Source organism: Limanda limanda, chromosome 3 (genome assembly GCF_963576545.1).
Source record: "Limanda limanda chromosome 3, fLimLim1.1, whole genome shotgun sequence".
Lineage (NCBI taxonomy): Eukaryota > Metazoa > Chordata > Actinopteri > Pleuronectiformes > Pleuronectidae > Limanda > Limanda limanda.
The window spans coordinates 8228221-8241021 of NC_083638.1; the positions used below are offsets into that span (position 1 = coordinate 8228221).

Sequence of the window (12801 nt, forward strand, 5' to 3'; positions counted from 1 at the left end):
AAAAGAATAATTTAGCATTTTTAACGACTATATTTGTTCCTCCTCCATCAGAAGGAGAGGCAGTGAAAGGAAGAGAAGAGCGTATCTTTGTCAAAGTGCTGATTAAAAGTCCCCTGGTGGCTGTGGATCTGCAGAGATTGCTCTTTAATTAGCCCGCTTGCTTTCTGCCAAACAAAACAAACTGAAAGGAAAAGTGGTCAACATGCAAAATTGATGACTGAGCCTCTTTTGTGCTCGCTACATTGTATCGTTGCTTGCTTATGAAGTCTAATGCAATCATAAATTGCGTCCTCTGGCCAATCGGCGGGCCGGGGGAGAGTTGATGAAAGCGACTCATGTGGAGAACTTTGTTGAGCCCCATTGTGAAGCTGTCAGTCCTGAGAAGGAGGGCCGAGGAGGGAGGAGGGAGGAGGAGGGAGGTGGGAGGAGGAGGAGGAGTGGGGGGGGGGGTCTTGCTCCTATAAAGCTCCTCTGCACCCAGCGAGGGAACCAGAGGAGCTACAGACTTTCACTCGAGTGATTCTCTCCCAGCTGACACCAGGAGTATTTCAGATTTCCTTTTTTTTTAAAACCGAACCACCACCCGGGACCATGATGATCCCCAGCGTGCTCGCGCCTCCAGCCTTCTACCCGGGGCTGTACCGACCCTCCCCGGGTCTGCCCCCCCTCCACCACCACACCCTGCCCTCCAGCTTCCAGACCCACTCCAGCTTCCTGGTGGAGGACCTGCTGCGCATGAGCCACCCAGCAGCCTTCATCACCCGGACTGCTCCTCCTCCTCCTCCACACAGCGCCTCCCTGCCCACCAACACCTGCACCTCCACCTTGTCCTCGTCCTACTCCACCAACACCTCCACCTTGTCCTCGTCCTACTCCTCCAAAACCTCGCTGCCCAACAGCAAGGACCCAACTTTTCTCAAGTTTGGAGTGAGCGCCATCCTCGCACCTTCACCAAAGAGCGGTGAGTCCACGCATCATGTTTCCACCTCCACACTGAGCCTGTGTGTGTGTGTGTGTGTTTATGTTGTGTGTTGGTGTTTCTAACGTGTGTGATGTTCCTCCACAGCCTCCTCACACCCTGCTCTCCACCACCTGCACTCCAAGAGCTTCCCGTTCCCCTGCTTCGACGGGAGCTTCCACCCCATCTTCAGGACGCCTTATCTCCCAGGTAGGTGCTTCTCCTCCTTCTCCTTCTCCTCCTTTTCTCCTTCTCCTCCAGCCTGTACATCCATCCGTCTCCAGCCTTCACGATTCCAAAGAGCTAATTGCATTTAGATGTAAAACCCTTTCCACACCCTGTCATATATTCTACCCGGAGTGGAGGCAGCCAAAGAAGAAGAAATCACTGTCTTATTAAGAGGGAGCCGGCCCTGCTGGCCCCTGGCCGGACCCACCCACCCACCCCCTAATTAACCAATTATCCCAAATCGTCACGGTCTAAATTTGAGGCGGGGTGGCGAGTTATAGCCCCCCCCTGTTTCCCATTGGGGGGCGTTTTGGCATTTTCCCGACCCACGTTTTCCCACAGCGCCCCGGGGGGCCACCGGGCCGCTATGGAGGGCAACAAAGCCCCCCACCCACCCCCCCCAGCACCGTGACCAATTTGGTCAGCTCCCACCGGGCGAACCACCCAGTGACTTTTACCAGGCGGGCCAAAGGCGTGAACCAGTCATGCACTAATTTCCCCTATTAGGCGCTATTGAGAGTTTTCAATATTCTCACAAGACCACATAGCGCGTCGTTGTTCGTGATTCCGCCGCGGCCACAGGGAGGGTCCCGTCAGGATTGGGGGTCCCGGGCACCGTTAGGCACGGAGGGGACATGGCCTGCAGGATGGGACTTTGCAGAAAAAAAGTTTTTAAAAGTCCAAACCAGCACGTCCCAGCTGGAGGAATCCTGTCCCAGTGCGTCCTGCAGAGCTCATAGGATAAGTTACTCTCTCTCTCTCCCCTGCGCCCTAAACGCTCCTCTATGCTCCTGCCCGGGGCCAATCAACGAGTTGAGATAAAGAATAATCTCTTAGAAAAGTCTATAAAGTCGCCAGTCCGTGCTTTTCATTATTCAGACGGATCATAATAGAGATGGAGTCTTTTCACGGGCTCCGCTGAAAGCCTCGACACAAAACAACTCCAGAGGCCTGAATAGCTTTTCGTGTTCATTTAATGAAAATGATTTGAGGGCATGAAGAAGAAGAAGAAGAAGAAGAAGAAGAAGAAGGAGGAAAAAAAAAAAAAGCGCCATTCCCCCTCCACCACTCCACCCCCCCTAGGGCATCAGTATTCTGGTATGCAGTTGTGTTTAGTTTGAAAGTGTAAATCTCCTTTTGTTGCGATAATATATGGCCTTCGCCGCCTGTCCAGAGTCTTTTCTGCGTTAGTTCATTACTACACAATTACCGTTCACGGTTTATTAACTCCTCTATCCGCCCTCACAGGGTTCCTTAAAGGATATGCTAGCTCTTTACCATACCAATGCGGCTGGGGACCGGCCAATGTGCTAATTAGTCACCTCGTGCCATTTCACTCAAAACGGAGACGTATTGCCCACAAGTTGCAAAAGAGGGAAAACTTCCACTAAAGGTTGAAAAGTGCGCTCTCATATAGAGGAATCATTAGATTCACACAGAAACATCTGAAGTAGTTTAGAGTTTCAGATTAAAAAAGTAAACTCCTAGCTGGTTCTTTTCTGGCTGCAGGTTCCTCCCCATGCGCAGATCTGAAGTTTCCCTGTGATATGACAAATTTAAACGAATCGTACAAGTTCTAACTTTTTCTTTTTTTGTTTGTTTTGCAGCATCTTCATCCGTTGTTCCCATTCCCGGGACCTTCTCATGGCCTCTGGCCGCCAGAGGGAAACCCCGCAGAGGGATGCTGAGGAGGGCGGTGTTCTCCGACGTGCAGCGCAAGGCCTTGGAGAAGATGTTCCAGAAACAGAAATACATCAGCAAGCCCGACAGGAAGAAGCTGGCGTCCAAACTGGGCCTAAAAGACTCACAGGTAAAAAAAACAAATTCCTCTGAAGTGCACACGTTACCTCAAACGCTCTATACGTCGTGCGTAATTTGTGCGTAAAAGACGCAAGGACTTCTCCACTCACTGTCTCCTCCTTGTCCACAGGTGAAGATCTGGTTCCAGAACCGGCGGATGAAGTGGAGGAACTCTAAGGAGCGGGAGCTACTCTCCTCGGGGGGCTGCCGCGAGCAGACGCTGCCCACCAAGGCGAACCCCCACCCGGACCTGAGCGACGTGGGCAAGAAGTCCTCCGCCGAGGAAGAGGAGGAGGAGGAGGAAGAGGAGTTTGTAAGAGAGAGAGTGAGGTCGGCGGGGTCCAGCGTCTCCTCTCCGTCTCTGTCCAGTAAGCACTCAGACTTCTCAGAGTCAGACGAAGAGGAAATAACAGTATCTTAATTTATTTAAATAATAAAATAAAAAAAGCAAATTATAGAGATATAACCCATGTGTTTTTGTTTTTCTATGAGCCTGTGATCAGATTTGTAAGAAACAAACAAACCCATAAATGTCATTGTTCAAAACTTTCACTCGAGCTTGTTGCTTCGTCAGGATTTTGCTCCTGAGATACAATTTGCTGTTTTTGCACAGCTTTGTTCAATTGTACAGTATTTTGTACAATTTTGTATGGAAATTTTATGCCAAGAATATTGTGTTACTTTTGCCTTGACCTTGAATAGAGTTGTTTATTGGAGAAAAATGTAGCTATTCCGTTAATAATTTATATGAATCTGTTTAATAAGTGTGTTGTATTATGTGCTGTATATATGTTTATTTCACATTTCTTTTGTACAAACACCAAATAAAATTGTAAAGTTGCAAGCAAAGTGTGTGGGTTGTGTTTTAAAAAAGAAGAAAAAGACAGTTTCACAAAGTTAAATCATAAATAATCATACATTTTATTGAATCACAATAACTTAAGACTAGTACAGTGATATCAGATTCAATTCTCCGAGCCCTGGACAGACCGGTGATGACAAACGGCATCGATCTGCTCTGATGTAAAGAGACTGTACACAAAATACTTCCTTTTCTTTCAAGTACCGTAACAAATCGTCTAGAAAAAGTCATCAAAATGCTGCAGGATAACCAACTATTTACAGAGTTATGTTACATATAGAAAAAAATGTACATAGCAAAGAAGGCTAAACATTCATCGAGTTTGTGGGCAATAAAACCGACCGACGGGTCTGATGCTTCGACACCGAGAGCAGACGAGAGTCCGTCTCTTTGTGCTCACAGGGACTGCAGCAGGAGATTCTCTGGGAGTCACACACACACACACACACACACACACACACACACACACACACACACACACACACACACACACACACAGACACACACACACAGACAAAGAACTTCTGCCACAAACCCCCCAAAAGAAACAAATCTCAATCCATGCTGTACGTCTCGGCAGTGCTGCAATCTGCTCGGGGGGGATAAATGCACATTTTGGCTTCCATTTGGAGATAAGAATGAACTTTGCATAGCATCGGTGACAAAAACACTGAAAGTGATGGAAGCCGCCCCCCCCCCCCCTGCCCGTCCCAGGAGGCAGACTGGGAGGTTCAAATACAAAGAAGTAGTAGAATGACTTTATTATCTTTGAGCCGTAGAAACGATGTGAAGCCGTTTTTGTCTTTAGTTTTTTACAATTGTTTACATCATCGCTCAACCACAAGTAACCTTTTTATATCTTAAACCTCCGATTAGTTATATGTCTATAAACAAAGCAGCATATACACTAGTTCTCACTTAATTAGTTTTGTTCATCACAAAGAAACACACGACACAGACGATGCGCGTGGAGGAAAGCAAAGTTACAGGATGGGGATGAGGTATAAAATCAAGACATCTTAAACTTCCCTCATCCTGTCAACCTGACGCAACTTCTCACGTCCAGCACCACACACACACACACACACATTTATATGTTTCTCTTTCCTGCTAGTGGTCCACATATCTACACCAGCTTCCCAGCACCGGCTCCTCCATGACCACGGCCACTGGTGTTTGATATGATGAGAGATCGGAGCCCTGTTAGTTAAAGTTTACAGCCGTTCAGACGTATAAAGACTCGGCGAATGCACATAGTCTGTTCGAAAAGAAACTAAAAGAAGAAGAAGTAAGGCATTGTTTGTTATGGGATTCAGTCCAGCACCAGAAAAGGAGACTTGTGCTACAACAGCCTGTTTGGGCCACAAAATGTGCGTCGAGATCTGAGAGGTTAAAGCAAGAAGTGGTGGAGGTTTGTGAAATTGCACAGAAACGGGTCGAAAATGACAAGACTTCCAATACTGTTATAGTTAAAAGGATAAATCAAGCCATAGTCAAAGTCTTTGCTCCTTTGTGAGAACTAAAGGGGATTTTTTGTAAATTCGATTCTGTTCTCGCTGGCTTTGTCAAATTAGCCACAGATGTTGCACTGGACAAGAAAAGCTTTTTTCTTTTCTTATTTCCAGTAGGTCTGAGTTGTGTTTTGTGCGATTCAAAGTTATTTTGCTCCGTTTCAAAAGGAACGACTCTCTGCTGGAACAATGGATTCTCAGCTCCGAGGCAGGATGCGACCACTGGGGACCTTGATGGAATGCACCGTATGATGTGTGGACAGCCGAAGAAAGAGCGTCAGCGGGATTGCGGTGAGAATGTCTGGTTACGCTGACCGAGCTTGTCTCCTTAGTTTGGATTATTTCTTTCCCCTGTTCGGATGAAGCAATGTTGCTGCAGAGTTGGTCTTTGTTTCCCGTGTTTATATCTCAACCTTTTCTCCACTGGCCTCGAATATAACTCTGTTTTTATTTGTGCTTCCTTAAAGGTTCAGTGTGTAGAATCTAGTGAAGTTTCACGTTGCAGATGAACATGAAACATGAAGGAGAACCTTAAAAACTCAAAAGGTTTAGTTTGTCCAGTTGGGGCTACTGTAAAATAAATGGAGGCCTCCGTGGAAGGGGACCAGCTCCTGATGTAAATATAAAGTATTTAAATATAAAGGGGCCGTTCTCCGGTAAAGAAAACAACACTTGTGAAATCATCACTAGGATTATTTCATATTCAATTTCTGCCAATAGATCCTTTTCACCTAAATCTTACACACTGGACCTTTAATTATTTTTAAGGGACACGTGTTTCATAACTGTTTTTCCAGTAGTTGTTCTCAGGAGCTTTTGAAAGTGAGAGTTTCAGGACTCAACGTTCACTTTGGCTTAACTCATCCTCCAGCAGAAAGGATTTGTTCTTCCATCCAGAGCCAGCAGCTTCCTCCTCTGTGCTTTTCCGATGCAGACGAGGGCCTGTATCGCCCTCTGCAGGCAGCGCAGGCGCACTGCGGCCGTGCGGGACCAGGAGTCTCTCAGCCTGATGAGCCGGACCTGCACTGAGACGAGTCCTGGCTGCTGCTGTTGATGATGATGAGGGACATGATGATGCCTGTGTGCTTTTATTCTGTCTGTCTGACGTGAGGCTCCTGACGGGAGCCCGGGGCCACAGCGGTGAAAAAAAAAGAAATAAGGACGAACTAAACAGTTCAGTAGAAACCTCTGTCGTCCGTTTTCTGAAATGTAATCTTAACTTTACTCTTCTTTTAAATATTTGGGTTACCTGCACCCAAATTAAGGTGGCTGGATTTCTAATGCTCTCACAGTGAGAACGCTCCCTATTTAAATAAAAAAAAAGTTTCTCCTGAAAACGTGAAACCGGCGTTTTGATGACATCACAAGGTGGACTCCAGCGACGAGTCCAGGATGTCGTCCTGGTGGCTGTTGCTGTTGGAGTCGCTGTCGTAGCTCTGTGGGCTGGAGGACGTGGCCGCCTCCTTCAGACGCATCAGCATGTTCATCTGTCGGAGAAAACACCGTCAGTCCGATCAAGGTGATGAGGCAGGGCCGGGTCTAGACAGGCATGTATGAGGGGGCAGCCACAAATATTGAGGGGGCATTGTGCTTTATTATATTATTATTATTATAAATTGGGATTTAGTTTGAGGGGGCACAACATTTATTTGAGGGGGCCAGGCCCCCTCTTGCCCCTGCCTAGACCCGGCCCTGTGATGAGGTCTGGATCTTTTCATTAGAATCTTAATCCTCAATTACATTACATTACATTTCATTTAGCTGACTCACAATAAGTGCATTCAACCCCGAGGGTACAAACCAAGAACAACAAGGATCAAGAAAGTACATTTGCTTCAAAAATAAAGCAAAACTACAAAGTGCTATAAGTAAGTGCCATTTAAGTGCTACTAAATTGTTAGTTTCAAATAATCCAATAATAATATGAACTTTTTATGCTTTTGTTTCATTAGTTTCCAATGACAAAAATGAACTAAATGAGTTTTTCTATCATTCCCACCAGATGTAACTTCTAAACTATATATTTGTGCAACAGATGTTCTTCTTCTACGTGTGTTTTTATCGTTGCTCACCAGGGGGTCTGCGTCGCTGTCGCTCTGGGGGGGCTCCTTCCTCACCCCCTCCCTCGGGGCCGAGTAGCCATCGAACCCCACGTCCTCCGGGCGCAGCTGCAGCAGGGGGGGCCATTCCGCTGGAGTGGGCGTGGCCGACCACGGGTAGGTGTCAATCACCCAGGCGGCCGGGTCCTCCCACCCGGCCCTGCGGCCGTACAGCTACAGAGAGACGGAATGTGACAGTGAGGAATACCGCAAGAAAAATAGACTGCTCCTCCAAAACCAGCAGTATGACCAGAGGGGGTTTGAGTCGTGAGGCATCAATGACTGGCAGATTTCAAAAGGAGCATTCTGTCTGTGTGAAGGAAACCAGGCTCGAGGGAAAAGCAGCGTAAATCAGAATCAGAAGCAGAATTATTTTTATTGCCACGTATAAATCTCAATGTTAAATGTAATAAATAAAAAACCCATCAGTCACTTGAGTTTAGATTTAGCTTCAGTATCGACTGCACTCGCTTGAGGGGACATTTATATCGTTCCCTTTGAATCTTTTCTATGCTGAATGTCCTTTGAAGTTTGATTTCTCTCCGTTCTGTCCTGTTGTTGGTTTGTTGGTCTGTATGTCAGAAGGATTACGCAGAAAAACTACTGAGCAGATTTCCACGAAGAAACCTTGATGGAGGGACGAGGCAGGAGCCAAGAAATAAAGAAATAAATCTGGATCCAGAAAAATGATCTAAACTTTCTTCAAAATTGTGTAATAGGACGTTTTATTTTATAATAATTTCAGCTTGATTGAATTGAAGGAGCTTTGGAGTTTTTTTCATTTGTAATTTAAGATCATTATCGTTATTATTATTCAAGTTCCAGAAGTGAAAAACATGTATTTTTCATTTTTTCCATCAATACATTTTCTCCTCAGCTGATTAGAAACCAACTCCTCGTTTCACATCTTTCTCTGTGGATCCGCTCCACTCGCTCTCTGAGGTTTTCACTGTGACAATTAGCTGCTGCCTAATTAAATCAGATGCTAATTACATGCAGATTAAGAGTACAAATTGAATCCATTTCACTTTGATGAACATAACCCTGATTCTCCGAGAGGGCAAATCTGACTTAACACAGACTGATCCTTTAAAACGTGCCCTCGGGCGTTAACTCAAGTCGCTCTATTCATAGTTTTAATGTGAAAATCTCAAATCCGAACCACCGACAACAAGTGAAGCAGTTGTTGTGCTTGTGTGTGATTGTGTTACCTGCAGCCCCTCCCGCACCGCCTCCAGCATGTAGGGGATGATGGAGTAGTTCCACAGGTCAGTGAACCAGACCCTGGACCCCTCCACGTCCATGGGACAGGACAGGAAGAGACGAGGTCCTGAACGCCACAGAGCAACCAGGTGAGACACTGGATGTTTCTTGTGGATCTTTCATCACAACTGTGTAACGTGAACTTACCGATGGTGACGTCGGAGGAGCTGTGCGTCTCCAGGAAGCGGTTCAGGTGGTGCCAGACCCGCGGGATCCATTCGATGATCTTCACCAGCTCCATGTTGCGCGTGCGGCTGGCGATCTCCGTCTCGATCAGCTTCCTCCTCAGGTGGCGTCCGAGGAATCCCTTCACCGGCTCCATGTGGTTGGCACACAGCACCCACCTGATCGGAGAACATGCAGGTGAATCAACTGGAGATACAAATCATAAAAACCGTGGAGATCTTTCATCGTCCAGTGGGAGGAGAAGATCAGCAGCAGGTTACCTGAAGTTGTGGTGAAGCTGCAGGTTGGGGGCGGAGGACGTGGCCTGGCTCATGGTGCCGATGATGTACGGACTGAGAGGAGAGGAAAACAAATTAAAATCTTACAATACTTAATACATCTCTGGACATGTGTTAAAGTATTGAGTGGGTCAATGTGTGTGTGTGTGTGTGTGTGTGTGTGTGTGTGTGTGTGTGTGTGTGTGTGTGTGTGTGTGTCTGTGAACTGACCAGTGCTTGGAGTTGCAGTTGAAGAGGCCGTTGAAGATCTCCCCCAGCGAGCTGACGTGGTGCAGGTTGTCCAGAATCACCACCAGGGGGCTCTCCACCCCCGGAACTCCACTGCACTGCTCGGCCAAACCTGTCAGGTACTGACGCAGCTCCTACACACAGAGAGAGAGGAGGGAGGGAGAGAAGGGAGAGAGAGAGAAGGGAGAGAGCGAGAGAGAGAGAGAGAGAGAGCGAGAGAGAGAGAGAGAGAGAGAGAGAGAGAGAGAGAGAGAGAGAGAGAGAGAGAGAGAGAGAGAGAGAGAAGAGAGAGAGACATTTAGAACTAGAACGATAAACCTACATGAGCAGCTGAAGTTTAATAATTCTGGTCTTTGTAAAAAGGTCAATTAGTTCTAAACTTATACATTATAAATGCAAATGATCATGCATTTATATATTTGTTAATTTATTTGTATTAAATATATTTTTGAAAACTAGCTGCCCATTACTGAAGTCTCTTTGGTTTTCTCTCTCACGTTCATCAACACAGCAATTAGCTTACAGCTCATAAACAGTTTTACATTTTATATAATAATAAACAGATAATAAGATGATTATTTTGGTATTTAAACCTTTTTCTGAGAGGACTTAAGGGCGGAGAAAAGGGACATGACAGAGCAAAGGCCACAGCTGGAATCGAACCGTGAAAACTATATTAATGTGGCAAGCGCTGCAACTGTCGTTCCACCAGCTTCAGATCGAACGGCTCTGATTTGCCTCATGCACACAGAACTCTGAGCGTGTGCGTTTACCTTGCTGGACTTGTGGTCCACGTTGAAGGTGACGACGGCCCGAGGGGTCAGAGGTCGGCCCTCCAGCAGCAGGAGGTGTCGGGACAGCTGATTGGCCAGGTAGGTCTTCCCTGTGCCGCTGGGGCCCGACAGGATGACCCGCCTGTGCTCCTTCAGCAGCGACACGTAGCGCTGCAGCATCGGCTTCGGGATCAGAGTGTTGAACACCAGCGAGTCCACGTTCTTACTGGTCACACCTGCACATACACACACACACACACACACACAAACACACACACACACATACACACACGTCAGGAGATTAATATCCATGGAGACAGATGCTGAGGATAGATGACCCTGATTCTTTTAGAATTAGAACATCCTTGTACCTTTGAGCTGGATGCTGATGGTGTTGCTGTCTCCCACCAGGTAGCCGCAGGGCAGCAGCTCGGGGGTGCGGGCGGCGCTGAGGCTGCTGGGCCGGTGGATTTCTCCGATGTTGTATCCCTCCACGCTGTCCGAGCTCAGGCCCAGCTGGCTCACCGGGTCCACGTGGGTGATGTACTCCTGTCAGACACACGGTTCTACAATCAGAGGCTTTTCAACGGATTCGAATTCTGTCTTTTTGCTGAGGTACATCGTGTTTTCATGTGATTCTGTATCGCCGTTTACCTTGAAGAGGCGTCGGACCACTCCGTCCAGGACGTCCCACTTGGTTTTACCACTCACGCCGATGCATCCGATCAGAAAATGGCGAGACCGACCCTCCTGCGATTAATTACATTTAATTTAGCTGACGCTTTTATCCAAAGCGACTTACAATAAGTGCATTCAACCGCAAGGGTACAAACCAACAACAACTAGAATCAAGAAAGTACAATTCCTTCAAAAATTAAGCAAAACTACAAAGTGCTATAAGTACGTGCCATTTAAGTGCTACTAAATTGTTAGTGTAAAAAATTGTTAGTTTTTTTTAAATTGTATTCAAGGTATATTCGGAATACCTAGCTTAAGAAACTAAAAAGATCCACAGATACACAAATCTGAGCCAATAAACAAGAGTTCCAGTTCTCACCTCTCCCCACTTGCTGTCCTCCTCCAGGTTGACCACGACCTTGACGTGTCTTCCCTCCTTCCTCATCCCTCCATCTCCGCCGGTGTCGTCCAGCAGCATGTCTGACAGGAGCAAGGTACTTTAGTGTATAGTATATTTAGCTAACAGTTCTTTCGAACATGGTTATAAAACATAATGACGTATATATCCTAAGGGCTTTGATTCTATTGCCCAGACTTTTAAATACTATTCCAGATGTGTTGTAGATGAATGTCGCGAATAAACCTCAAACCCAATTCCGGTCTTTTTATCCCAATAATGCCTGATGGTGCAAATACTACACATACCATGAAGGTATTGGAAGTACTCTGCTGCCATCTAGAGGTCGGAGTGGAAAATATAACTAGCCCCTTGGTACTGTGCAGCAAAGTAATTTCGAGATATTAAGCTGTATTTGAAATACTGTGATGATGGAACAGCAATGATTGTACAGAAACATATGTTGTTATTCAATTTCACGCAAAAGCAGCATCAGTATAATAATCTACATACCAGAGACTGGAAAATTTGTTAAATTACGGTTATGCCCCATTATGCCTAATGTCGCTAATTTGCCTCATACCTAAATTTTATATCTATTATATATGCTATATTGAAATCAACAATCTCCACTTAATTTAGCATCTGTATGACAGCCAAAAACACAAATAATATTTTTTTTATATATTGGAAATTAATTCAGGCAATAAGGGATACGTTGCCTCCCTTCTCTAAACTATCTTTGACCCGCTTATGGATGAGTAGTTCTTAAACCCTGTTGTGTGATGTCATGCTATCTCTAGTTTTGGTGTCCAACCTCCCCAAATAAAACTTGTTGTCTTGCAAGAGGCAAGTCAGATTTTCACTATTTGGCTGTGTGATGTCTCCGAGTCTCTAGAGCTCGTCCTGACCTGTGCAACTTCTGGTAATAAACATTGTATACATGTAAGTACTGGGTCCGTGGTGTCCTTTCCTCAAACATCAACCTCGAGGAGACACTGCTGCTTGAAAGACACGACAAGTTCTCAAACATTCAGGGGCCGACACGACCTGTGTTATCCCTTCAGCGTGCTCTTACCCAGGCTGGTGGACTCGCTGGTGGTGAGGTTGAGGCTGTGCTGGGACAGTCCAGGTCCGGCGGCGTGGCTGTTGGTGTGAGCGGGAGGAGACGAGGAGACGGAGGCCTGAGAACCCGTCCTGCTGCCGTGGTTCTCCACCTTCAGACGGTCGTTCTCTGACTTCAGCTTCTCGATCTCCAGCTACGCACAAAGAGAAAAATTGAGGAAAAAGAGCAGATCCCGTCGGCCTCTTCGAAGCAGACGTACCATGTACATTCTGCTCCACTTCTGCTTCTGCTCCTCATACAAATACACTTACTACGTACTTACTACACATGTATTCATATAATTCAATTTAATATTCCCATCTCCTTCACCCGGTAAACTGCTGCTTCATTTTGCTATGTTATATGTTATATGTTATATGTTATATGGTAGAGGTTATACGTTATATGGTATGTTATTTTTATTTTTCATTTTGT

The 12801-nt window shown here is 46.1% G+C and overlaps 2 protein-coding genes across 3 annotated transcripts in view; one reads left to right on the forward strand and one right to left on the reverse strand.

The window, feature by feature from the left end:
• The first annotated feature begins 591 nt into the window (after positions 1–591).
• dbx1a (developing brain homeobox 1a) lies at positions 592–3407 on the forward strand. The gene is made up of 4 exons (XM_061068877.1): positions 592–961; positions 1067–1168; positions 2794–2996; positions 3117–3407. The coding sequence occupies exons 1-4, from the start codon at positions 592–594 to the stop codon at positions 3405–3407; spliced, it is 966 nt and encodes a 321-aa protein (XP_060924860.1).
• Positions 3408–3883: 476 nt separating this feature from the next.
• Positions 3884–12801, reverse strand: part of nav2a (neuron navigator 2a) — a 109814-nt gene continuing 100896 nt past the window's right edge. For both annotated transcript variants that reach the window (XM_061067861.1, XM_061067862.1), the window contains exons 30-40: positions 12340–12520; positions 11244–11344; positions 10841–10936; positions 10558–10735; positions 10187–10422; positions 9396–9547; positions 9168–9239; positions 8869–9065; positions 8670–8788; positions 7432–7632; positions 3884–6846 (exon numbers count right to left, since the gene is read on the reverse strand). In XM_061067861.1, coding sequence (XP_060923844.1) covers positions 6721–6846; positions 7432–7632; positions 8670–8788; positions 8869–9065; positions 9168–9239; positions 9396–9547; positions 10187–10422; positions 10558–10735; positions 10841–10936; positions 11244–11344; positions 12340–12520 — 1659 coding nt within the window. In that variant the 3' untranslated portion in view covers positions 3884–6720. The remainder of the gene's footprint in view (positions 6847–7431; positions 7633–8669; positions 8789–8868; positions 9066–9167; positions 9240–9395; positions 9548–10186; positions 10423–10557; positions 10736–10840; positions 10937–11243; positions 11345–12339; positions 12521–12801) is intronic.

Bases quoted from the DNA above. Each gene is read 5' to 3' on its own strand.
- dbx1a (XM_061068877.1), top strand. From the start codon at position 592: ATGATGATCCCCAGCGTGCTCGCGCCTCCAGCCTTCTACCCGGGGCTG. The intron at 1,169-2,793 runs GTAGGTGCTTCT...TTTGTTTTGCAG, and splicing joins CAGGACGCCTTATCTCCCAG to CATCTTCATCCGTTGTTCCC. The intron at 2,997-3,116 runs GTAAAAAAAACA...CCTTGTCCACAG, and splicing joins TGGGCCTAAAAGACTCACAG to GTGAAGATCTGGTTCCAGAA.